General features: G+C 34.9%; 2 protein-coding genes across 3 annotated transcripts; one reads left to right on the top strand and one right to left on the bottom strand.

Annotated features, from left to right (window-relative positions):
* Nucleotides 1-196: 196 nt before the first annotated feature.
* Nucleotides 197-4,863, top strand: LOC110773343 (Regulator of chromosome condensation (RCC1) family protein). 2 transcript variants are annotated; one of them, XM_021977853.2, is made up of 7 exons: nt 197-585; nt 738-1,363; nt 1,880-2,089; nt 2,525-2,635; nt 3,356-3,724; nt 3,831-3,938; nt 4,191-4,863. In XM_021977853.2, the coding sequence occupies exons 2-7, from the start codon at nt 1,022-1,024 to the stop codon at nt 4,530-4,532; spliced, it is 1,482 nt and encodes a 493-aa protein (XP_021833545.1). In that variant the 5' UTR covers nt 197-585; nt 738-1,021; the 3' UTR covers nt 4,533-4,863. The 2 variants fall into 2 exon arrangements, with proteins under 2 accessions (XP_021833545.1, XP_021833544.1); XM_021977852.2 differs by having other exon boundaries at nt 1,877-2,089.
* A 2,455-nt stretch (nt 4,864-7,318) lies between these two features.
* On the bottom strand, nt 7,319-9,356 carry CBSX5 (Cystathionine beta-synthase (CBS) family protein). Its single transcript, XM_021977797.2, has 2 exons — nt 8,835-9,356; nt 7,319-8,413 (listed from the first exon to the last, which is right to left on the bottom strand). The coding sequence occupies exons 1-2, from the start codon at nt 9,176-9,178 to the stop codon at nt 7,555-7,557; spliced, it is 1,203 nt and encodes a 400-aa protein (XP_021833489.1). The 5' UTR covers nt 9,179-9,356; the 3' UTR covers nt 7,319-7,554.
* Between the last annotated feature and the right edge of the window lie 18,511 nt (nt 9,357-27,867).

Genomic DNA, 27,867 nt, shown 5'->3' with positions numbered 1-27,867 from the left:
GGAAAGAAAAAGGAAAACCAAAGAAATGGAAACACAACAACTTGACAGTTATATGCCTGAAAGGGCGCGTGACTTGGAAGGTTGGAAGTTGGAATCATCAGCTCCTTCCACGTGTAAGCGAATGCGCGACAGTAGAGTCGACAGCAAACCAATCACCATGCGCCAGCAGAGCTACCACTTCGTCTTTCTCCTTCCCTATTTTCTGTGCTGCTTTGCTGAAGCTCTGCTTCCATTTTTATTATCATTTCATTCTCTCAGAGTCAGACAGACAAGACTCATTCTCTCTGCCCTCAATCAAAACCAAATGAATTTTTTTATAATTAATTTCTTCATTCCCTTTATAAAGTGAAACCATACCCGAATCTCATACAGCCTAACCTATTCTCCATAAACAGAGCTCTCAGCCCTACCAACCTAACTTTTTTATTTTGTGCTTCTCTCTCTCTCTCTCTCTTCCCCAATTGGAAAGTGGAAACCCCAACTTTATTCAGAAGCTCAGAGCTTGAATTTTCTAAATTATTCGGACAAACAAGACAGAGATCGCCACCCAAAAGACTCAAAATTCCCACTTTTTTTCTCTTCCTGGTAAATTATGAATTTCCTTTCTGCTCCTCTCTCTAATTAAATCCTTCGTTTCATTCAATTGCCATCATTTTTGAGAGATTGTCGCTTTCAATTTTTTGCTGTTGTAATTTAAATTCCTGTTCGTTGATTGGGTTTTACTCAATAATTTGCAGGTAAAGCTCTCATTTCCATCGAGTTCACGATAACGTGGAAAAGGGGTTATTTGTGATATTTGACCATCTGATGTTTTATTTCCAATCACTGCATCAAAAACCTGTGAATTATTCATCTAAGCCCCCCTTCCTGTACTCCATTTGCTACATTTTTCTCCCTTTGGATTTTTTCTTTATCTGTTGCTTCAATTGTCTCCGATTTCGCCTAAAACTTTGACACTTATCATACTGAAGCTCAATTTGGTATTTTGTGGTGGATTTAAAGGATTGAAAATTTGTTTATAATGGCGGCTGAAAGATATAGGCCGGTGTCAATAGAGGACTTGCCATCACATTTAGTTTTAGAAATCTTGAGCTCGGGAAAGCTCAGTGCCATTGATCTTCTACATTTAGAGTTAACTTCTAGGACATTTGGAGGGAGTCATGGGTTGTACCCTCACAAGTTTCGGTCACTGGTGGACTATGCGGCGTATCAGCTATGTGTGTCCCATTCTGTTTATGGTAAAATGGAAAGGAATGCTCAGAGGGGGCTATTTGATCGGTGTGGTGGGAAATGGAAGCGGGTTTTGAGGTTCTTGCAATCGGTGGAGCAATCATCTGACATGGTCGAGACCTCAGCAGGCAATGTACTATTTCATTATTATTTGCAGTTGCTTATAAATGAATGAACTTTATCTGCAATCTGGAATACTGGTTAAGCGAACGAACACCAATGTGCTTGATAATATATTTTTGTGGAGTTTGCTAATTAAGTCAATCATCAGTTACCCTTTTTGCATGAAATTACTTTGTTCTTGGTAACTTAATCCCCTATTTATTTAGATTCTCCAAATTCTTACATTGAGATTAGTTGGCATGCAATAACTAAAAGGAAATTGAGAAATGAGATATACATTTTAAAATTAGCTGGAGGATTGCTTACCGTTGCTTGACAATTTTGAAGACTCAGCAGAAAATGACATAATTTAGTTCATCTACTAAAAAAAGAAAGATCTAAATATTGTTTGTTAGATAATTGACCTGTTGGTTCATGTTGATAATATTACACTGCTTGTTATTTTTATTATTATTATTATTTTGCATAGTTTTCTGGTCCGTTTTATAGATGCTGGATAAAATGTTAAGATTGTTTTTATCAGCAGATGCAAATTACAACTGGAAGGTATCACACATTGCTAATCAGCAATTCATCATTATACTCATGTGGTTCCAGCTTGTGTGGTGTTCTTGGTCATGGTCTTGGGACTAAGCAATGTGTAACATTTACCCGGATTAATTTTCCATCTCCAGCACAAGTAGTCCAAGTGTCAGCCTCCCATAACCATGCTGCTTTTGTTATGCAATCTGGAGAGGTTAGTCCCTGCTTGTTCTCATCACGTTTTACCTTCTTCTGAACTGAAATAATACTAATGATACTAATAGTAGTGAGGAGGTTGCTCTTGGCATTGAATGATGAAAGGATGTTAGGGTCCCATGAGGATATGAAACTAAGTGAAAAGGGTTTAAACACTGTTATTGGTAACTGACATGTCAAAGAAGGCCATAGTAGTGACTGTTCCTTTACATAGAAGCTGTTGTATCTTAGATGTGAATACATAAGAAATACTTTTCCATCATTTGGAGCTCAATAGTTCCACTTAAGATTGGAATTCTGCTGGTTTCTTACTTTTAGATATTTGTGCATGATTGTCCTGCTATGTGTAGACCCTGACATATTATATTTGTGAGATCAACTTTGATACATCGCTTGCCATAGTTTAATGATGCCATCCCGGTTACTGATACAGGTTTTCACATGTGGGGATAATTCATCATTTTGTTGTGGACATAAAGATACGAACCGACCAATTTTTAGGCCTAGGCTTGTTGAGGCATTGAAGGGACTTCCTTGCAAGCAGGTACATTCTTGTCCACATTGTCACAACATAAATGACAATTGGTTTTTCAAAATGGATGAACAAGCATGAGCGTTGATGGATATTATATAACCTTCTGGGTAAATGATCTAGATCCCTTTCTAGTGGAGAGATTATTGTGGATTTTTTTGGCCTTCATTGCTGTCAATAGCAGGAAATCGTTAGATTATTGGAAAATTGAGCATGTTCTAGCGTTATGGATGCAATATCTCTGTTCAAAGGCTACAATTTGTTGCACTACAGTTTCTATTTTTGTTCTTCTTTTAATTAGTAATGTTGCACTATAATTTCTAACATTATTAACTCAAGGATTTATATCTAGTTGTTGGATACCTTTTTTTCTCAAGAAACAAAAAAGGGAAGCTTCTTGGAACCTGTTTCTGGTGTTCGAAGCTAAATACTTTGATTTGTAATGTACGCTTAATCTTAGAGGTTTGATTCTGACCATACGTCCAATTATACATCTATCTATTTCATCCTGAAAAATTATAGATAGGAAGGGCCCAAGTTCCCGTTATCCATTGTTAGAAATGGATTTATGCTTCATTGCCATTGTAAGGTGCTATGTTTTTTTTGACTTCTGATTTCTATTCATATCACTATATCTTTATAAATTATCTGTTGGAACTTCATTCGATCTAATTCCCTTTTTCCTTTCCTCTTCCTACAACATGCAATTAAACATTAAAGAACTTGTTTCAGGTTGCTACAGGGCTTAATTTTACCGTGTTCCTTACAAGACAAGGTCATGTTTATACATGTGGGGCCAACACACATGGCCAACTTGGTCATGGAGACACCATAGATAGCCCGGCTCCAAAAATGATTGAACTTCCCGAGGGAATTGGCTATGTAGTTCAAATTGCTGCTGGCCCGAGTTATGTTTTAGCTGTAGCTGACAATGGAGTAGTCTACTCTTTTGGGTCGGGTTCTAACTTCTGTCTTGGCCATGGAGAGCAGCATGATGAGTTCCAGCCACGCGCAATCCAAACATTTAAAAGAAAGGGTATTCATGTTGTTCGTGTCTCTGCAGGTGACGAGCATGCCGTGGCACTTGATTCCAGTGGATATGTTAGTCTCCAAACCAAAGATGAAGTTTCTATATTTTATTGTTTATGCTTGGCATGTATTTGAGTTCTGACCAAAACGGTTCTAACTTTCAGTATGGCAATTGCAGGTATATACTTGGGGTAAAGGCTACTGTGGTGCATTAGGCCATGGGGATGAGATTGACAAGACTACCCCAGAACTCTTGAACAAGCTTGAAAGCCACCTCGCCGTACAGGTTTGGTTTGTTCATTCTTTTGATCATTTCTGATAAAGTTGTTATTTTGTGTCAATTGTTCTTCAAGGTTGCCCTGAATTGTTAAGAATAGATGCAATAGTCCAAAGCAAGGACAACTTTTGGTGTTGCAAAACTTGCATACCTGTTGAAAAGAATCAAATCTGTGCATCTCTCTCTTTTGTTTTTCCCAGTTCACGGGGAACCTGTCATTCTAATCCATAGGTGTGCTTTAACAGTTATTGTATTCTGTAGGTGTGTGCTAGAAAGCGGAAGACCTTTGTTCTTGGTGACAATGGTTCAGTATATGGTTGTGGTTGGATGGGGTTTGGCAGCCTTGGATTTCCAGACAGGAGAGTATCAGATAAAATCTTGAGCCCTAGAATCCTTGATAGCTTAAGAGCTCATCATGTTTCTCAGATTAGCACTGGGCTGTACCATACTGTTGTTGTCACTAACCGTGGAAAACTCTTTGGATTCGGAGATAATGAAAGGGCGCAACTCGGGCACGACACTTTAAGAGGATGCCTTGAACCAACTGAAATATTTATACAAGAAATGGCTGATGACGTGGATATTGTTCCAGAATGCGTCTGACCTCGGAGAGATACCATTGGCTTCACTTAGTTGTATGATTTTATGTCCAAAGTGAACACCATTAGACTTTCCACCATAATTTTTAGGGAATTTCACGAAATTGTAACTGTGTAACTATAGGGTAAATAGCTTCTGTATAAGTGAGATTAAGATGGATTATGCGTAAAACTTTAATTGTTTTTTTTTTTTTGTGGTTTGAAAAACTATGTTGTTGTGTTTATCCATTTTTGTGATACTTGTGGGAAATTAGATTGCGTACGAAGAGTCTAGCTATGACTGCATTGTAACTTTGTTTCATTTTTAAGTGCCTACCAATGATTCTTCTTTCAAATGCTGTCTACTTCTTATGCTACTCCTTGTCAATGCCTTGAGTTTATATCTTTCAATAGATGAGGGCTGATTTGATATACACATGGGAAGTTATGTACTCAAATTACAAGGACATCTGTCAAGGTATTGTTGGTGACATTTTTGGGTAGAGTAATGCTATGGAAGTCATTCACATGTGCCTCAATGGTTGTCAGTCATATTGATGCAAGTGAATCTCACAACGCATCAATGGCTGGACGACTTGACGACTGTTATTAGCACCATTTTTTTTTATCCTTCCCACATTTGCCAGCTAATCTCCCATGTCCCATGGAAAACTAGCTTTATACCATATTAGGCGTGTACCACAAGGTTTGCCATCTTGTAGCAGACATGGAAAACGTAGTCTTTAATCCCTTGCAGCCTTGTAGGTAACATAACATGATATGATGGGACTTTCTTTCAAGGGTCATCTTTTGGGATTTTAAATTTAAACCAGAAAGGAGGCATACAGTTAACGGTCATTTTTATAATTTATTTCTGTACCATAAGACAGCACCTATCTGCCAGCCTTAGATCAAACCCTACTTCACCAGTCATGCCTGCAGAATTTAGCCTTTCCATTATGAACTTTTCTGATCTTTTATGTTGGAGTTTAATTTAAAACCAGTTACTCTCTCTCTCTCTCTCTCTCTCTCTCTCTCTCTCTCTCTCTCTCTCTCTCTCTCTAATGGGATGTTGCAGCAGAATGAAATGAGCCAACCCATCAAAATCAATGTGTGCCCCTGTGTTCCTCTTGCTACAAAATCAATATGAGCTATGAGGTGTAAATGTAAATAGGCTATGGGGTAGCTAGAAGTTGGAAGAGGAATGACTGGTGTAAAACCAGCTATATTTTATTTCCAATCATAAAAAGCCCACTTCTATCTGTTTCAACTATACATGTAAATGTAATTTATATTTGATCATGCTGGCACATCCCTTTTCCCAATCAAAATACCTAAATGGAAGACGGGTTGTCCAGTAAAGAGCATCCATCTAATGGTCAGAAAGTAAGTATGTTCCTAGTTCCTGGATAAAGAAACAAAATAGCAGTTTAGCTCCTTGGTTAGTTCCATGCTTTCCAAAGAGAATGGAAAGCCTTTTAGCCAACAATCCACAACTGTTTGTAAAAGAACTAGCCCTCAACTGCTGCCACATACCACTACCTGAACAGTTTTATACTAATAACAACTAATCTGAGTTTTAAAGGATGACTTTGGATTGGATGCCAAGTTTGTTTCCAAATCTTACTCTTTCATGGGCCATTTTTAGCTACTCTTTTGTTCTTTTGCCCTTTGTTTCTTTAGTTTTTTTTTTTTGGTTGCAATGCGCTTTACACTTTTACACTTTTACACTTTACAGGAAATAATAGGTATCCATCTGCTTTTTGTTTTTAACATTTCTTTTGGAACCACCAGTCTCCCCTACCAGACCAGACCCTCAGCTAATGAAGAAAAACTTGGATAGCAATGTTTTGCTATTGCCAGCCAATAATATTATGACATGTGGAAGTGTTAACACACATGTCATAACGTTATTGATCAGAGATAGCAAAATAGTGATATTCCCGTTTTATGAAAGTCTTTCTCCAGCTAGTGAGCTTGCTACATGAATGATATTTACCAAAATTTTGACTAACCTACCTTCAACTTCAACTGGTTTTGGACATAAAATCATATTTAAACTCATCCTTTTAAAACAGCTGTAATAAAAGGGCTTAAAAGATGTGAATTGACTAGTATTTTGCTGGACAGTGGGAGAGGGGTACACATTAGTGAAGCCTACCGTACCAACTACCAACCAAATAGCCGACATGATCAGAAAGATTGGTGGATTACATGATATTAGAATATGTGGCTGGGGTATAAGCATTAACCAGTTTTGGGTCTCCTTTGATATGTTGATGTGGATAAAAAGGAAAATAATTAAGATCCAAGGAAAACAAGATTGATTTATATATGTGTGTTTGGTTTGATTTCCCAACCAAACCAGCTTTCTGCCAATTCGAAAAGTTTCATTTTGGTCCATAAAAAAAACAAAACCGAACTGGCCAGGGCCGCTTTAGATATTTTCTTATGTGCATAGTACACATGTGCATGAATAGATAAATAGTATTTAGTTTGGTGACAATAAATAATAAAAAACATAAACAAAAAGCTATTAGCATGTTCTAGAGTGCAGTGCTGCCATGAGCTGTCATCTTAGTAGTTTGACAAATCCTGTCATCCGCCAATATATATATATTTCTTTGAAAACTTATGTGTCAAACTTTCTGGATTTTTTTTACACACATCCCAAATATCCAAACCTTGATGCATGACATAATCATCTTAACAGAATCGTGAACTTCATGGCAAACACCACTTTCAAAACAAAACAAAGAGACAAAAAGATTGAGAATCTGCCTATGCCTGATATTTTTTTCTGCTCAAATATAATGAAGTGCCAAAAGAGGCAATTTGAAGATCAAATTGTAAAAGAAAAGACCACACATAACAAGATCCATACAAAGCCAACTTGAAAATTGTGAGAACAAGGTTCTCCATATTCACATCACTACCTCAATTATTTTTTTCTTTTTTCTTTTTTCTCTCATCTTTATTCTCTCCAAGCCCCAGGTCTGATCAAAAAACCAAAACTTTTGCACTCCCAACTCCTAATAATACATTTTCTAGGCCATGGTCTCCAAGTGTTCCCTGAAAACTTTTAACATGCCAGAAAAAGTGACAATTCCCACCAAGCTACAATCATCCTCAATAACCCACACATAGTTCACTCTGTGAGCAATTGCTTGAATCATCACAGCTACCAATGAGCTCTTGGGATGGCAAACTATGGCCTCAGCCCTCCTCACCATTCTAGCTGAGTAGCTACTGGACCTACTGTATCTACCAGACCTTGGCTGCAAAGTGGTATTTGGAGACACAGAAGACTCTTCATCTGATGAAGAAGACATCAAGGAATGTGCATAAGAACTTGATGAAGTTAATGTGTAATTTTCCAACACCCCTTGTAGCTTTCTCTCCTTCAATCTCTCCATCACAACCCTGACCAAGTGCTCAGGGGGTCCACCACAATCAATGTAGGACATGAGGTCTCCAGCTGAGAGAGTGGTGATGGCTGCAGCCACTGACTCATCACAGCAGGCAAGGGTGAAAGGTGAGATCTCACCAATCAAGACCCCCTCAGAGTCTACCACAGCCACAGAGGTCTGCTGAGAAAGTGATTGGGATATGAGCTGCAGGGCTGAGTTTGCTGAGGAGTGGTAGTTGATGGCTAAGATGTCAGTGCTGATAATGCCAAGAGAGTCTATGGAGAAAGCTGGGATGGGAGAGAAGAGGCCAATTGAGCTGAGGAGAAATCTGACTACATCTTCTTGTGTCAGCCAGCAGAACTCTTGGCCATTGTGGAAGGTGGTGGTGGTGCATTTTGGGTGTTGTTTTCTTCTTGAACTGCTGCTTAACCTGGTTCTTATTGGTACCACCAAGTTCTGGACTCCCTGAAGGATCAGATCAATGGCTGCTAGTAGGCTAAAAGACACAGAACACAGATTGAGAGTTAGTATGGGTTTGTGTGAAACAGAGTTAAATTAAAAAGCTTTGGTCTTTGGCTGAGTTGGTCTCCAATTGACACCAAAAAAAAAATTCAGATGAGAAATTGGTCTGATTTAGGAACTTTTTAAAAAAATTCAGAAGACTGTTGATGGGAAAAATCTAGTACATATCAGTTGGAATTTTAACCAAAATTTGGCTGTAATTTAAGAGAATGAGATTGGAGACAAAAGAAACAAATCTTACACAAACTTGTGACATTCTGGACTAAATGAAAACTCAACAGAAGTTAAAAAATTAAGAAAACCCAGGTACCACCAATTTCATCAAAAATAAAGATTAAACCCAAAAAAATTGAGAAAAATAAGAACTTTCAAGACAAGGGTTTGGTTTTCAATACCTGCAAGAGGGTTCCACATGCATCACTTGGCCAGGAATCTTACACAATATTGCAGAGACAGGTGCCTTGAGAGCAGCAGATGGAGACACCAAGTTGTCATCTTTACAGAGATAGCAGATGACGTCGACCATGCAGACCTTGCCAACACAGCGGCACAGCTGGCCAGCGTCTAGAGATCTGGTAGTTTTGGAGTGGTTGCATTCCCAGACACTGATGAAGTTTTCCTCACATGTCTTCAAGGTCTCTAAGGCATCAGCAACTGTGGCGGAGGCAGAGAGGGACCTCAGGGCCGGCTTGGCTAGACAGAGGTCAGATACCTCATACCTCAAGAAGCTCACTGCCATGCAAGAACTAGTTGACAATGGAGATGATGATGAGGAGGAGGAGGAGGAGGAGGAAGAAGAGGACGGATTGAAGGAAGGAGCTCTGTAAGTTGCGAAAAAGCAGAGCTTTTTATTGTGGTGGTGGTGATGTTGAGGAGTTTTAGAGTATAGTGGATGCAAAGAGTTGGGGGGTATTTATAAGAGAACTTCTCATGGGTTTGGGGGAAGATAATTTGGAAAATGTTGGGGGCATGGACCGTATGGTATAAAGGTACCAAAACAGTGTGGGGTCCATTTTATTTTATTTTTTTTAATAACAGAAATAAATTAAAATTCTCGCATATATTATAACGTGTATACAAATTATTAACATAAAAGGGAGATTCACTATTATACCCAATATAGGAGCCCAAATTATTAAAAAAAAAAAAACCCTATATGAAATAGACTTTAGAAACATATCCAAAACTCATTTACAACATAACAAAAAAGCTTTTAACTTCTTTTAAATTATAAAACTGTCATTGATTTCTTAGAATAAACTCAACCCAAAAACCTCATAAAAAAGCCCAAAACACTCAATAGCACATCAAAGTAATTTAATAATCAAAATTAAATTCAATAGATCCAGTTGTCATTTTTTGGATTTTTTTTGGGTTTGTTTATAGAAATTAAATGGTGTAAGGTTTATTTATAGTTTTAGTGCTAAGAATGAGTATATGACTAGAAAAAGTGACGACTTTGGACAGATTAGTTTTAATTTATAACAAATTATTGCCATGATATTTGAATTTGTAAACTTATTTATTAAAGCTGAGCTAAATGAGATATAATTATTTTAGGATATCTTTACTTGTAAAGAGGACAACAAATCACAGCATGATACATATGCAAACAAAAAAAAAAATTGTATACATATCGAACTGTAATTTGTATACATATAAAGGAGCCAAATATTTTCCTTATTTTAGATTGTAGGGTATGTTGATTGCACCACAAACTTTTCTCATCTTTTTAACAGAGTGGACCTAACAAAATATTCCTAAATCCTAACCTTACTGTCATTACTAGAGGTGCTGTTGACATGGCCAGGCCACCAAGTCAGTAAGAAAAAAAAAAAATTATCCTTGTTCATATTCTTTTCTTAGTATGTGAGGTGAGTTTCTTTTTTGTATTTACGAATTGTCCTTTTGTACATTACAGATGTTGGGGTTAAATGTATATCATTTTGCACATTGCGACTTGTTATTAAATATTATTTTGTCAATATTACATTATTGCAAGGACAACTGTGTGAAGAAAAAATTGTTTCCTCTTATCTGTCCATTTCTGTATGTAATGAGTAATTTCTTTTCCTCGTATGAAAATCGGAGGAGATTCTAAAACTCTTATTCAAATTTTGAAAACCAGAGTACTACTTCTTGGAAAATGATTTCCATTGTTCAAGATCTTTGTTTTCTTCTCCAACAAAATACCCACGGTTCACTTATGCTATAATTTCAGAGAGACAAATATGGTAGCAGATCATTTAGTTAATATTGGTCATTCACTTTTACATCCTTGTGTTTGGTTCAAGAATTTTCATTCTTCAATTGTTAATCGTTTAAAATTTGAATTTTTTGGTCTTTAGACCCGAAGAGGATCTTCATTGTAATTTACTTTGTACCTCCAAAAAAAAAACGGTGGTTAGATTCCTCACCTAGACAAAAATTCTAGTCAATCTCTCCCTATGTGAGTCTTAAAGGAAAACTCCATAAGGGGGAGGAGGAAGAAGTGTCACTGCCCCTCCTCCCCCTCATCTCTTCTCGTCTTTTCCTTTTAGGTTAGCAAATAAGTCCACTGGAGCGTTTTGAATAAAAAGCCCCTTGTAGTGATTTCTTCTTACCCATGCTTAGATTGAAGTTCCCCATCACCATTTTAGTCTATGTTCTCAATCAAATCATTATCCCAAAATATGATCCCTAACATTGCTCATGTTCTCCAAATTTGATTCTACATTGTCTTTTACGGAGGTTGCTACAAATCACCCAATTGTTCTTTGTCAAGGTTGTTGTTTTCGTTTATTTCTTCGCTCTTATGCGCAGATAGATTGCTAGAAATCATATTTTCCCCAAATCTGTTACAGAAGCGATAGTGGGTGTGGCCGAGACGACGCTTATGGTGCTCATGGGTTGTTTTTAGGGTTTTGATTATGTTGGGTTTGTGGGCATTATTTAGGCTTATGGTTAATTGTGGTGATGTGGGCTAGTAGTTTTAGTGCAGCTTTTGTTGGCGTTAGTTTTGCTTTTAGCATGTTAGTTTATTGCACTCTTGAGATTAATACTTTAGATGTCTTGTTGATGTCTTTGATTACACCGTTGAAGTTTATCTAATAAAGTTTCTCTTTGATAAAATAAAATAATAATAATACTTCGTACCTCGAAAGAAAAAAAAAACTAATAAAGCCAAATTTTAATTGACTAGTAGGATTTTTTTTAAATAAAAACACTGCAACAAATTAAATTTTGAGCAAGTAAACTGTGAATGGGTACATTTGTAAATGACATAAATTCTTAATGAGATTAAAAAGAAGAAAGGGTATATATATAAGCATAGACTTATGTCTCCTTAAGTTTAATTACTTGCAAAGTCAAATCACCATTTCTGTCGACTAAGTTACAGTAATTAGTATAGTATAAACTGCATGAGTGTATAATAGAATGTCAGAGACATTACCTGTGAATACTGACATGCTGTAGTGGATGTATAATTAATTCAATAAGGTGAGAAGGGGTTTAAAAAACTGCAAACAATACTTAATTATAGTGAAAGCAACGATTTGAAATATAATAATAATAGTAATAGTTAAAGCAAAAACAAAAGAAGAAAAAAAGTCATGTGATCAGCTGCCTTATAACTTATTCAACTGCTGCACTGTGCATGGATTAATTACATATGATCTACAACTAATTTAATTGTATATGCATATATATAATTTTTTTTTAAAGCGATAGTTTAAACTATAAGGGAAGATGGATTTCTCACATACACACTTTTAGAATACCATAGAAGTTCAAATCTGAGACCATTAATCTACAAGTTAATGCCATAATCCACTAGACTAGAACTTGTTGAGTCGATTGTATATATTTTGATTGAGAGCTGAGAAGGCACACATGGCGAAGCCACTGGGTAAGTTATATAACTAGGTTTATACTTTATAATATAAATCATTATCCCCTACTTTTTCAACAAGCTGCTCTCCCAAATTGCAGCCATGAAAAGCGTTTAGTCAGGCTGACTTAGAAGCTGACTCGTCTGAGATCTAACTTAAAGCTCAATCAAACCCAACTCACTCACTCTTATTTTTTTAATCTATTCTCTGAGGTGTCATCAGTTTATTGACAGAAATTCCAGCACTTAATTGTTATCTAATTATCATTAACCATAACTTAATGTATTATGCATCACTAGTTCTAAAGTTTTAGGTTAAGAGATTAAAAACAATTTAATGAGCATTGAGGAGAAAGTTTTCTTCACCACTTGAAACATTGTTTTGTGACTTCTTTTAAATTTATAGGTATTTTTAATGGATCTCTTAAAAGGGTTAGTATGTTTTTTGAATTCTACAGAGGGGTTCTTGAGTACGACTGTCATATACCGCAACAATTTTATAGAGATAAGATTATTGTGAGATTTAGTGAGACTAAAATACAAGTAATCACACAATATGTATTGTTCGACTGGTGCACTATAGATTTTCTCGAGATTATAATTTCTCTTTTAATAGTCATTAACTCTAGGAGTGCTTTTAGACTAATCAAACAAACTCTCCTTGTCATCAGTAACACAGTTCACACCCTAGGGAGAAATTTTTGTAGGTACCTGGTGTATCCACCAATAGAAATAAGACACATGTAATAATTTATTTTTAGCCTCCTTTTGCAGTAACTTTTAACTCTGTTAGCTTTTTAACTCTGTTAGCCTTTTGCTGCAATCGAGAATCAAGTAAATAAATAAGTCTGTTTAGCCCATTCTCCTGCAGAGCTTCAATGGATGTAGCTCTGCTCAAATCGACAAGTGCAGACCCATTCTCCTTTGAATCCGAAACCCAGTTCTCTCTCCAATCACAAACCCATCAACTCCTTACCCTGGTACTATAGAGTTTTTGTTCAAGCAGCCGTTGGGAAAAGTCGATTTGGGTGGTCAAGTTTGGTCCACCAAACACGTATCAAAAACACCTGCCCCTCCATGTGCAAAGTTCATCCCAGACTATAGTTTGGAATTCTTCACAAATTTTCTCAATGCGTAAGGCATGGGAGATCTTATGCCCAGACTCTCTCCCCAACTTCTAACCACACCCACCTCCTCAACTTCCTCAAAACCCATATAAAAAACCCACCATTTCAGAGTACTGTGAAATAAAAGAGAGAACTGTGAAATAAAAAATGGGAAGACAGCAAAACCCTAATGGAGGAGAAAGTTAAAAGCCTAACGGAGGGACAAAGTTTAAAGGCTCACGGAAGGGCTGACGAAACAAATAGTTAAAGGAGGCTAAAAATAAATTATTACACGTGTTTTATTTCTATTGGTACCTGGTACCTACAAAAATTTCTCCACCCTAGGACCTTTCGAATTATTTGTGTGATTAATTTGTTTAATCATTTTACCTGAAAGGAGGTGCAAGCTTTAGCCCAGGTTGGCAAGCGAGCAAAGCAACCCTGGAAATGACATGTTTATAACTTTTTTTTTTGGTAAAAACATGTTTATAACTTTATGTACATTAATCCAGCGGGAAGAAAACATGATGGGATTGGATTGGTTGGACTATCCATTCTCAAATATATCTATTAATTTGCAAAATGGACGGTCTACATCATTTGCATGGTGGCCCACCCAAAAACAAATCAAAGTCTCATTCCGGGTCCCATGATGTGATACACGACACAATTAATGACCCGTACTAAACCGTACGATTTTATTCGGGAGAGATCATAGCCGTTCATTGTTAATTACGTATACTAGTAATTGATGGAATTAGGATAAACAAGGCCGCTAACCTAATGCATGGAGAAAAAGAAGAAAAAGTGTATGAAGTGGGGGCCACTCACCATTTGAAGATCCTTCTGAGATTCGAATTTCATTTTTTCAACTTCTCTTGGTGAACTTTTTACCAATCTTTTGTATCCGATTGAGATATGAGTGAAGGCACTCGTAGCACAAAGCAACCTAAGCATTAGTCCCTTGGGAGCCAATGGTGATGCACTTTAGCGTTAAGCATTCACTAGAAAAATGGTTTTTTTTTTGGACAATTTGGGATATATTATGTTACTAAACTGTTAATCTAAATAGTCGACATGATGAGGGGAGGAGAGAAAAATATGCCAAGGAAACTTATAACATAGACGAAAACTATACTAATTTATAGAAATTGTGTTATTACAATTACATGTTCAAGAGGAAACAAGATGGACGGGTTAAGTATGAGATATTGGGTTTATATATATATATATATGTTAATTACTTAACACTTTGAGTTTGTTTGATAATCATTTAGTTTTAAATTTTTCGTTTTGTTTTTCTTGTTAAAAATAAAGAGGAAATATATGAGAGAAAAGAAAGAGAAGAAAGAGAACAACGAGGAAGGAGGGATGGTGGAGGGAGATAATGCAATGTAACGTTGCACAAAATGAGAACTACACAACTAAAAGTAATTTCAAATGTGCTTGTTCTTTTAAGTTTTGTTTATTACATATTTGCTTTTCTTACTCCATCTTTCCTCATTTGTCATTCTTTCTTCATCATTTCATCCATATATTTTCTCTTTATCTCTAACTGAAAATATGAAAATTAAAAAACGAAATAATTACCACCAAATGAATCCAAATCGAAATGATTGGGGGATTGGGTACAAAAACAACATCTCATTGCCATAATGGCAAAACTTTTTCAGAACGAAATAATTACTACCAAATGGATCGAAATTGGAATGATTGAATGAAAAAAGAAAGAAATGATTGAACGAAATAATATATCTATGTCTAATCTTTCCAGGCTCGCAGTTTCTTTACCGCATTATCTGTGACCATATGTGGCTATGATTGGAGTTACTGATGATATCGGTGTCCCCTCCGTGGCTATGCTTGGAGTTATCGATGATACAGGTGTCCGAATCTGGATTAACCTTTCGATGTTACTATGCTTCCACATTTGTATTAACCCTAAATGAGTATTTGTATATGTTCTTGTACTGGCCTTTATGGCTAATAGCCTTTGTGCTTGATTTATGAATGCAATATATCGTTTCCTTTCAAACAAAAAAAAAAAGAAAAAAAAAAAAGGAAAGCAAGTTTGGAAAACCTTTCCTATTGAGAGGGGTGATAGTATACTAAACTCATACACACTACACAGATGCTAGGGCTAGAACCCAGGACCTTGCCTGAGGGAATAAATACTCTAAACCACTACACTAGTGGATCCTTTGCAAAAGGAAAGCAAGTTAAGTTCTTAAGTTCACATAACTAAGGGTGTGATGAAATAATGAATTACAAATGTTCCTTTAACATGATACCTTGAATGATCGGGAAGCAATCCGTATCATGAAAATGTATCTTGTAAAGCAAAATGAGTGAGTCTATGCATTTTATATAATTGACATAAGGTCTTTTATTACCTTACTTATTAAAGAGGTGAATGCTGAGAATTGACTAAATATTGATTATTTATGAAAGTGACATACGAAATTATATGGAAGAATTCTTAAATTGGTAATATACGACTCAGATTTAAAGTTGGTAAATCAGATGTAATAACGAGTGGCTTTTGCCACTTGCATTGCATTAGAGCTCCAGGTTCAGCTAATTTGGGACAAAAGCAAAGCAATCAATCCAAACAAATTTTGCTTTTATTAAACAAGGGGAAAAAAAGAGAGCAAGTTTAATCTCAGAGTCATCATATACTTACCCCACGTTCCAAGTTCCAACAGCTATCAACTACATTTTGCGGGCATTTTATTTCCTTTATGAGGATATTTAAGTTGCAAATTGGCTGGCGTCACGTGGATATGCGTGTTTTTGGGAGAAAAACTTGTGTGCAACGGAAATAGTAAAACAGACCGTTTCATACAATTTTTCTTGCCTCTCTACACTACAATGGAATTATTGTTGTATAATTATTTATTCTCACTAGAAAAAGAAAAGGATCCCCCTCTTATATACTTGAAATGCAAGAAATTATTTAAAATTAAATATACATATATATACTCTTTTTTTATGGGAATATTTACTATATAATATTAATAGTATGAGATCATGGGTGACATACATATGGTCCCCTAAAACACCATGTGGTGGACCTGTTGATTTCCCTTTTCCATTTTTCATATATAATTTTTTTCTGGGTTTCTCCCTAGGAATGGCAAATACTTATCCATCCTATCTTTGTTGAGCAATGAGGACCCAAAACTTAACGATTTGGCTTTTTCCGCCGGAGCGGGGTGGAGTTGTGCTTTCTTTTTTGTCACATCTTATCTTAGGTGGTGTGGAAAAAAAAAAAAAAAAAGGTTCTAATTTCCCCACTCTCTTTTTCACCACTTTTGCTTCATTTTGCTTTTTAAAATTTTTTAATCAATTTTATTCTTTCTCTTTCCTATTCTACCCTTACTCTATATTAATTTCTTTTTACTTCACTTTTATATTATTTCTTTTTCTTTATGCTTAATTTTCCAACTTACAATCCATTTTCAGTATTAAAGGGGAAAAAACTTAATTTTTTACTTGATTAAAGGAAAAAAAAAACTAAAAATGGATTTAAAATTGAAAAATTAAGTATAAAGAAAAAAAAACTAATATAAAAGTGAAGTAAAAAGATATTAATATAGGGTAAGGGTAGAATAGAAAAGAGAAAGAACAAAATTGATTAAAAAGTATTAAAAAAAAACAAAAGGGAGTGTAAATGGAGAAAAGGAGAGTAGGGGAAATCATATCCCTAATGAAAACACAAGGTTTACAACTTCACATGGAGAAAGAGAATATTGTGACAATGCATTGAAAATTGTAATTGATATGATTGAAATGGAAATTCAAAATAATTAATGAAGAATTAGACAAATAATGAAAAATTAGAGAGATATTAATATTGATGTAAGTGATTTAAGCCATTAATTAACCAATGGAGAAAATTTGATGCATAAATTATTATGCAAATTGCATTAAAATTAAAATAAAGCAATTTCCTTGACATTGATATATATATTTTTGGTCAATTTCCTTGCCATTGAGAGCATCCACAATCATGCTCTCTATTTTTTCGTTAAATTTTAGCTAAAAACATATCAAAGTTATTTTAGGAGCTCTCTATAAAATTTAAACTCCAATCATGCACTCTAGTTTAGAGAGTCATAAATGCTATAACTCTTTTTTAATTGGTCCATTTTTATTTAAAAAATAATATAAAAAATAATTAACATTAATTAAAGGTTTGAAATACTCATTAAATAAAGCAGCATTAAATTATAGAAAGCCACTAGGAATCCTTTCTCTCTCCTCAGATTTAGGAGCTCCTAGAGGTCTCCCTATTTTAGGAGGTGGATAGGGAGCATGGTTGGAGTTGTATTTTTCCAAATCCTCCCTACAATTTGTCTAAGAATGTGATTTAGAGAGTCCATTATGGATGCTCTGATAGCTCCACTGAGAGTGCAAATCATTCAGGGTTGATCTAAACCTCAAGTTTATAATTCTGCAGTCATGATCGTTCGTGTGGAGCCGTAGATTTTTAAATCATCAAATTCTGACATCAGGAAATCTCTATGTATTATAATATAATTACTTTTCTACTTGCCCAATTATTTTGTTGCCTCTTTTTAAAATAAAATATGTTTCACTTTATCAATGCCTAATTACCTATAAGTTAACTATAACTTTTGTTAGTGGATTTAATGATGAGACCTCCAGAAGAAGAAGAAGAAAAAATTAAAAAAAAGGGTGACATCAGAGGTTCAATTTCAGTGGACATTTGTGTATAAGACAATAAAAAAAATACTGTTTTTAACTTTTAACTTTCAGTCACATTCTTATTTTAATCATTCTTTTGGGTAAATTATAATTAGTAATCATTGGTAAATGCTGAGTTTTGCAGCATTAACTTAATGGAAAACCTATAACCCACAAGAGATAATGTCTCTTTCATACTGTGATTTAAGGATTTGGGTGTATCTATTTTGATCAATAAGCAAAAGAAGATAAACTTGCAAAAAAAATTAAGAGTAAAATTTGTCAATGTGACAACAATATACGTAACATGTTGACACGATATTACGAGTGACAAGTAATAATGTATAATAAATTCCTCTAAATCACCAAATTATATTGTCGTAAGTTTAAATTAAATGTCGTTTTATGTATTTATTCTTTTTGGCTAGGTAGAATGTCTATATCGTCATTGAAGTGTTGCACAGTATTGGGAGTCAGGACAATTGTTATAGCAATTTTAACATCCATTTTTGACATGTTTCATTGCAGGCAACCCCATCGTACCGAAGAAAAATCAAGCCCGTGCCTCACAAAATCCCAAAATCCCAAATCAACGTGCAGCTTTTATTGGCTAGTCAATTGTGTTTGTCTGGTAACTAGAAAAGGAGATAACATGGAGATGGAGGTGGGGAATAGTTGAAAGATAGGTCGGTCCAAAAATTGCAGCCTATTAATTTGGATCTTTCTTTGGACGGCCTATTTCACTCCTTCATTTAATTCTCTGCATTTATCTAACAAATATATATTGTGGCTGGTCCTAGCTTCCTACTACGTACAACTATAAGTACCCATTACAACTTGTTTTTGGGTCAACAATGGCGTGATCTGTGAAATACGAATACCGGCCGGTGTGATGTTGGCATAAAATTCTCTGATGTTTAAGTTGCGTCCGAAGATACCAACTATATAGAGTGTTGCAATTTACTGTGGCTAAAAAGCAGATTCAAAACTTGTTCCTTCGACAGATGGAAATTCACATGTTCAAGAGACCTCTGACCTCCTGCAACTTCATCAGGTTCAGAGACATGCATGGGTGAAACGCTTGGAATAACCAACATGATGGCCAACCCAGTTGAGGTCCTTTTCACTCCACGCCTTCATGCTCACCTTTTTGGTTGAATAAAACTTCATTCGAAAAGAGCCAAAAGCAAGACGACACACAAACACCAACCCAAAAGCAGCAAGGCAATCCATCACGAGAAATACACACCACTGAACTTCTATGGAGGCCAACCCTAACGCGATCTGGGAAAAATGACAAAAAGGAGGCTGCTCACTTTCACTTGGAATGACTATAATGTCAAGTGGAGAATATGCTATGCTAAGATCTGAAACAGTTTCTTTTATTTATTTATTTTTGTTGGTGCCGATAAGTTAGCTAGCCAATCTATATTAATAATGAACATGCAACATGCTTCTTTTTCTCGAAAATAAAATAAAAGCTCTTCGATCTTAAAATCTAGGTTGTTCAAGGGGTTTTAGGTTGTAGTTATATGTTTTTTTCTTCTTTTATCTTTAATGAAAAATTAACCCCAGTAAATACAGACATGGGTGTAGCCAAATTTATTAAAGTAGATGTGCTCCCCACTCTTCATCCGAGTTTAAATCCCCATTTCTATAATTTAAATTAAATTAAATAGAATATCACTCGTGTAAAAAAAGAAAAATCTAGATCTCTGGCATATATGTCGTTAATTTGGTTGTATATTTATCTAATAAGATAAAGAGAACATGCATATAGCTTATCACTTCCCTTCACATGCATATATGTCATTAAAATGTAGGCTATATCATTGTAGATACCTTTTATAGCAATTTTTTTTTCTCATTTAATTAGTACGGCCTTGTATGGTGACAGATCATATTCGCACCCTTGAAGAATATTTAACTTGTACTAATTATTAATCAACTAAATTTAATCAATCTTAAGTTTGAAATGAAAAATAATCAAAAGCCAAGTCATCATGTTCCCAAGCATATTCATTCACACAAGTAACAAGTTGCATATATATTTGCATGGTTGTTGGCTGATAATCACTTGCAGCGATCAAAGTTTTCAAACGGATGAAAATGAAGTTTTGTCATCTTGTTTGCCTTTCTTAATCTTGATTTAAAAATTTTGATTCTGTACGTTCTACTCAGTAATTTGAAGTTTGATTCATTATGAAGAAACGGACAACGGCCCGCTTGTTTTGACCAAAAACATCAAATAAAGATTCCGATTTGAGGAACGTGCAATGTTAAAGTTTAATGTCATCTTTCAATTAGAAAATCAGCTCCCATTATTTAAACCTAATACATGCCGACTAACATACTTCATTTTATTTGCGAACGGACTAGAAAAATGCCTCATCTCCACTAGTACCATAATCTTCACTAGCAGGAAAACCTACATGGTCCCTGTCAAGTTTATTCAGGCAATAAAATTATAAATAAAAAGAAATAAACCAAAAATAATCTTAAAGTAGAAAACGAAATCATTTATGTTGGTATCGTGACTAACTGAGCAACTAGCTAAGTAAGATCAGCCACATGCCATGCTTTGAGAGGTCATCACATTAGCCAAAGAAGCCTTGTCACAAGCCACAACTAGGGGCAATGTCAAGAGTCCCACATTGGAAGACTACAAAAGGTGGAGACTCCTCTTTACCTATAAAAGAAAACCACTCTCCACTTAAAAAGGGTCTTGGATCTTAGACCATAGGCTTTGGGCTCTCTCCCTTCTTCCCTTTCCTTTAGGCTTAACCCCTTGTACCATGTAAACAACTATTAATATAATGAGAACATCATTCTTCATGGACGTAGCTCATCATTCTTGTGAACCACATATATCTGTCTTATGCATGCTTACTTACTTTACTTATGTTGACTTACACAACATGTCAAAGGCCGAAGGCAATAACCAACTGAAGGCCTTCACTATCCACTAACCAGCCCAAGGTCCTCACCTTCACTCAACCTGCCAAAGGCAGTTACTTGCCTTGCCTCCTGAAGGCACATAAACTGTTGAAGGCCCTCGCCATCACACATCATCCACCACTTCACATCTATCTATGTTATGACTAGTTTTGGACATCAACAATTTCAAAAAGGACAAGTCTTGATTTTGGAAACTAGAAACAACCAACCCTTGCATTCAGTGGCGGACCCACAAAGGCACGAGGAGCCTTGCCAGAAAATTATGTGGAGAGGTCGGAGTACGCCCCTCTTCTGGTGCCAAGGTTCTACATATGAGGTGTGTTGCAAGGCTTTTCAAAACGAGGAAGATGACTTGGGTTCATTTATTTGCAGCGCAAACGACGCCGTCTTTGTAAAACTTTTGTTTCCTTTCCTTTTAATGAAACGGGGAGTTTTAAAGCAATTCTAACTTTCAGCAATTTACTACTTTAACCTTTTTATTATCCCTCAGCTCAAAAATCCTTTTAATTATCCATGATAACCATGTGCCGCGTAGATTAGGATTCCCTTATATCTTCTACCTAATAGAGAACCCACAATCCCAAATCTCTCAAAGATTTCTCCCGTGAAAAAGTTTTCATGGGTTAGTCTTGAAGATAAGTCATTATTAGTTAATATTTGTTGTGGCTTTTACAGCTTATTTCTCACTTTTATTTTCCCCCCTCCTCTTCATCAATTGTATGGCCAATTTAGTATTTTATATTTTGGGATTGATTATTGTGCTTAGATGACAATTAGTATTTATATTTGATTATATTGAACTAATTATTATGCTTCAATAATAATTAGTAGATTTATAAATCTTTCTTCTCAAAATAATCGATGTCTGAAAAAGCTTACTCCTTAATGCTTTTATGCTTATGTGTTCGACTAAATGCCTCAAAGAGGTTTTGATGTTTTGTTTGTAATGTTATTTTTTTTTTCTTTGAATTATGAATGACGTTAGTATTGTTTAAATTTTAAGGATATTTAATTGTCTAAATTTTATTTAAAACTTTTAACCTTTTAATATTGTCCTTTTCTTGAAAAAATACTGAGTCCACCACTGCTTCAATTTGATTGAAAAATTTACGTACGAATTAGACAAAGATCCAAATGAAAGATTCCAAAAGATCTTACATACATGCACATGATTGTGGGGTATGCTTGCCTAACATTTAGAATAGACCTGTCATCAATCCGTACCTATTACATGTGACGGATAAGATAAGTACACAAGAAAAAAAAAACACTTCAAGAAAAGAAATTAAAATTTAAAAAACAAATAACAAGGAAAAGAAAAAACTGGCTCTTATTTCATTAACTGGCAGGCATCAGCAAGTGGTTCACAGACTGTAATTTTGGATAAAACGACAGGTGAAATGAGCGGTGGCTTATCTATTTGTCAGCTCCCCCCCCCCACACTCCTTCAAAATCACATGGCTGAATAATCATGAACGATAATGACCACATAAATTTTATAAAAAAATATATAAATTTGATGAATGATAATATAAAACTAGGAAGAAGGTACGGCCGCCTTTTACCTTGTTGTACGAAATTCATAGTGGTCATTAATAATAATATTATTGTCGTGTGTGACCAAGGCAAGTTGATATCGTTCGTTCAAATATTTCGGCTATGCTTTTTTGCATGGCTGTCTTTATTTGGAGAAGTCACAGCTATATATTTCTGTGTCTTTTGCCCATGAGGCTAAAGAAGATATTTCTTTGTTTCACACCTAAATGATATGATTTACGAGTAATTACACGTGTTTAGAGTCTACATTAATCAAACGAGAGCAAATTTTGAAGAGTAAATGAAAATTCTGGCCTCGATCTCAATTAGGTTAGGAACTTAGGTATGTATAATTTCAATTGTTTGTATCAGATCTCGTAGTTTGGTGTTAGTTTTTAACTCTTATTCCATGACTAAGAGAGAAATTTTCATATTCCGGTGTCACTGCTTTCTTCTCCCATCTCTTTCTTTACGTATGTTGAATAATGAAGAGAGAAATAAAAAGAAAACTGCAGTGACAACGGATATATAGAGAAATATTTTTCCAACACAGGACTAGTATTCAAGTACTTTTCCCTATATTGAGGAGAATATTGAAGGTGACATTTAGATGCTTTTCCAAACACATACAATAATTGCTCACCTAAACATTCAGTGAACCAAGCAGCGGACAGGAATGAAAGGCGAAATTCCAATTGACATCTTCCTCGATCGACTAGCTTTGTTGTTTTCCATGTCTTAATTAGTTTCTTGTATTGTAGCTAATTTCGTAATCAAGTTGAACTGTTCAAAACCGATCAACATGGTATTGAATATTGATATTGGCAAACACAGCAAATATATATATATATATATAAGCAGAAGAGTTGCAGAAGCAAAGCAAAGCAAGGCAGGTTATGATGATGACAGATTATGAAGCATGAGCTATAGCTTACAGTTGAGCAGAAGCCAACATAACAGTCTAGTCTGCTAGGTTGATGTGTTGATCTATTTGTTTCTAAGAGCCAAAGAGGTGGAGGTGGTTGCAACTTTTGTCCAAAATTAATAGGGCATTGAGTGTATATAGATAAGCAATTGCAACAGATGTTTTTTTATGAAAAAATTTACAAAGATGATCTATTAAATTTGGATAACTTGAGCTTGAGGAATTTTTCTATTAAAAAATAAAATAAAAACTAATGTATCAATGAGTCTCAATGACTATAATTCAAGAATACGAAATGAGAAATTATTTGGTGTATCTGATATACCACGTCAAACCGTTACTGTGTAGACATGTTGGTTTATTTATATGAGCTTTTTATAGATAGTAAATATATTGTAGGAGTGGTGCTTTTGGGTGAATTTGAGTCAAATTGAGTAAATCATGACTTAGAAGTGAATTGAGCTAGGCTGCTGAAGATCCTCTTTGCGACAAAGAACCTGCCTGATGCAAACATTTATAACGATGGATCCAAACATGCCGATATTTGAAGCTTTCAATTTCAAATATGAGCCCATACTCCCTATTAGGTGATTGGCATGCAAAGTGCCAACTGAGAGAACCATTACCTTGGGCCTAAATTTAGTATGGTGGTTTTCGTGTAGCTGTCAGCCTGTGGCCCTGGCCTCAACTAAGAAGAAGGCCAAACTTGGGGCATCTTTGTGGCCTTTGACTCAAATTCAATTCTCAAATCTTATGTGATTGTATATTGTGTTAAACCTTATCAAACATAGAAAGTTGTTGATCCCTCACTTGAAGACCCAAATCCAAATGGGGGTAAATACTCTTCATAATTTGAGCTACAAGCTGCTTGCAAACCGAATTGTTATTAGCTTTCCACAAAAAAATTATCTTGACTCATATGCTATAACAACATAAAGGAAAAATTCTACTCGGAGGAGTGCATACTAGCGGATTCATGAATTTTTTAGTGGAGGTGCAATTTTGAAAGACTAAAAGCTTTTTTTTTTTTTTAAGCAAGAGGGAAAGCACGTGTGCTTTTTCTTCCTCCTCTGTATAAAGTTATATTTTCTTTCTTTCTATTATTAAAAGAAAAGGATGTGTTAATTAAGTCATCTACTTTCATTATAAAAATAATTTGCTGAGGAAAGAAAAGAAAAATTGTGTCTGCGTTTAAGAAAAGTAGTTGAATTGCCGTCTTGAGGAAGAATTCCCAGATTGGAAACTATCTTCACTTGCGATAAATTTAAGCCAAACAATTAACTTAAAAAGAAATCCGCCCATTAGAGCTTGTTAAAGCCCACGAATTGCTTTTTTTTATATTTTAAACCCTAGTCCAAAACAACGTCATTTTGGCCAGGATGTTTTTAAAAGAAAGACGCATTGCGCAGAACCAACCCAGTGCCTTCAAGCCTTTGTTGAGGCAATTCGTCGAACACATGGTTTGTTAAGCGACACAAGTTCGATAGGTGATTGTTTTGTACCAAGCACAACCTCTTACCTTGTCCATATACTCTATTACTAAACTAATCCAGTAATTAAGTTAATTATCCGATCCAACTTGGGTACAAGTTCTTATGTAAGTCAAGCATGTTATTAATATATATATATATATATATATATATATATATATATATATACAGAAATTCTCTTATGCGGACATCCGGACGTTATTATCGTGCGGACGCCGTGTATTTTGTACTACCCCTCTCTGTTTTCCTGCATGTTTACAATAGGATCCGCACGATAATAACGTGCGAACATCCGGATAAGAGAATAACTGTATATATATATATATTATACAAGCGATATTTTACTTTAATTTAATATAAACTAAATTATGAGAGGGAAATTCGAACTCATATGCAGAGATGGGAAGCACACCAATTCTAGCCAACTTGAGTAAGCTCATGTCAGATTAATATTTTTTAAATGTGGTAGATGCAGCCATATTTGAATGCATATATAGAGTCTCTTTAGTAATTTTGAGCATGCATGGCCTGATAATCCACTTATTTTCGTAGTCATTATAGAATAATAGGTAACGCTTGACGCCTGAGATTCAACTTTTACAATATATAAATCACCAAACCAGGGGCTATAGCCCATCAGTTTAGGGGTGGCTCCACAAGTGTTAATTTCTATTGGATAATGTTTTTTTTTGGGGTAAGTTTCAATTGGACAATGTCTCTTGTATGTTTCTATAATTTAAACCAAAAAAAAATTACTCAGAATTTATGACAGATTTACTTATTAAGAATGAGGGAAATCATGAATTAATGAGGAACTTATGAATAAAAAGAATTAAAATTAGATCAACTATTCTTTTAATTAATTTCATTCCTAATTTTGAAAATATTTAATTAATAAAAGAATGAGTAGTTAAGAATTGAAATCATTTTAATATCTATTCCTAATAAATAAGGGTTAATGACCTAAATGGTCACCAAACTATTGCCCCATTATCATTTTGGTCCATCAACTAAAATTTTCAATTCAAACGTCCTTAAACTTTTTATTTTGTACCAAGATAGTCCATCCGTTACAGATTCCGTTACTTCTGATCACGCGATGGCCACGTGACTGAGTTTTGAAGGGTATATGCGACTTTTAGAGAAGCTCTATCATTCAAAACCAAAATACCTCCGGTCCCTCAACTATTGCTCTAGTATCATTTTGGTCCACCAACTAAAATTTTCATTTGAACCATTCTTCAACTCTTTTTTTTTTTTTTGTATCAAGATGGTCCTACCGTCAAAGTCCGTCAATTTTATTGTTATTTATTTTTGTATTTATCTGATTTTAAATTTTTTAATTAATTTAAACAATAGAGAAAAAAATTATTACTTTTTAAGTCCATGTCAGCAAAAAAAAGCCATGTTGGTGGTGAGATTCAATTTTTTCAATTTTAAAATTAGATACAAGTTCCTATAATAGTTTCCTTTAATTTTTAATTATTGTTAACTCTTTTAAAAAAATTGTTATTTTATTTTTATATTTATGTTATTTTAATTAATTTATACATTAGAGAATTTTTTTTATTATATATTATTATTTTAATTCATAGAAATATTTTTACCCCTCAATTTAACAATAAAATTGATAGACTTTAACAATAGGACCATCTTGATAAAAAAAAAAAGAGTTGAAGTACGGTTCAAATGAAAATTTTAGTTGGTGGACCAAAATGATACTAGAGCAATAGTTGGGGGACCATTGGGATCAATAACCCTTTTAGATAAGGATACTCACCTAAAAATACGGTTTTGTCCCTCGATTTCACGGAATAATACACAGACTTTGACGAATGGACCATCTTGGTACAAAATAAAAAGTTTAAAGACGTTTAAATTGAAAACTTTAGTTAGTGGACCAAAATAATACTGGGGTTGAGGGACCATTTAAGTCATTAATCCTAATAAATAAATATGGGCGGTCTGTCACGGCATCATGAATCATGAGGTGGGTCAAGCACCAAATGTGATTTTAGTTTATGGAACAGCATTTGGAGTTTGCTCTCTCTCTCTCTCTCTTTTTTTTTTGGGGGGTGTGGGTTTGAGCATCTTCTCCTAGAACCAATCTCAAAAGCTTAAAAAGTAACAAATTCCAAAACCCACAAAGCACTCAAAAACTACATTGGACCCCAGGAGATTGGGGTGTTGCAGCATGTGAGCTAGCTGACTCTTATCCCTGTCACTGTTAGCTGCTTTGGATAAGCCTAAAAGAGCCCACCAGACCATACCAAACCATATCTCAATTTCTTTTTTTAATTAACATCAAAGTCTCCTGCCTGAAATATCAAGACAATAAATATATGAAAAAAATTGACTTATGAGCATCGAAAATATTGTTACTCGTCACTTTAATTCAAGGTGTATACTCACTACTTTTCTTAATACTTGACACTTATCCATAAACATAATCATTGTTAACTTTTTACTAAAAAAACAAAAAAGCCAGCTAATTCCACACTTGCTTTGATTGTTTCCTTCTAAATTTGTTCAAGCACTTTATTGTAAATCTGAGTTTGTTCTAAACATGCTTTTAAAGAAACTAGGGATGTTAGGCCTTGAAACTCAAGATTGATGGAACAAAACATTTAGATTAAAGTATAATTTTATTATTGTTTTAAGTTTTTAACTATAAAAGCGAATACAAATGTGGATTAGGCTAGTTGGACAGAGCACTAAGCTCGTCCTTTTCCACACAACAAAAACGAAATTGGACAGCTAACCTAGTTAGCCTCTTGTCTTTTTCTTGTGATGATGTCATTCCAATTAACTTTTTCATTTTTTTTATTTTTC

The sequence above is a fragment of the Prunus avium genome, chromosome 4, assembly GCF_965620075.1.
Source record: "Prunus avium chromosome 4, drPruAviu1.hap1.1, whole genome shotgun sequence".
Taxonomy (NCBI): domain Eukaryota; kingdom Viridiplantae; phylum Streptophyta; class Magnoliopsida; order Rosales; family Rosaceae; genus Prunus; species Prunus avium.
This window is presented reverse-complemented; position numbering and strand designations above follow the sequence as displayed.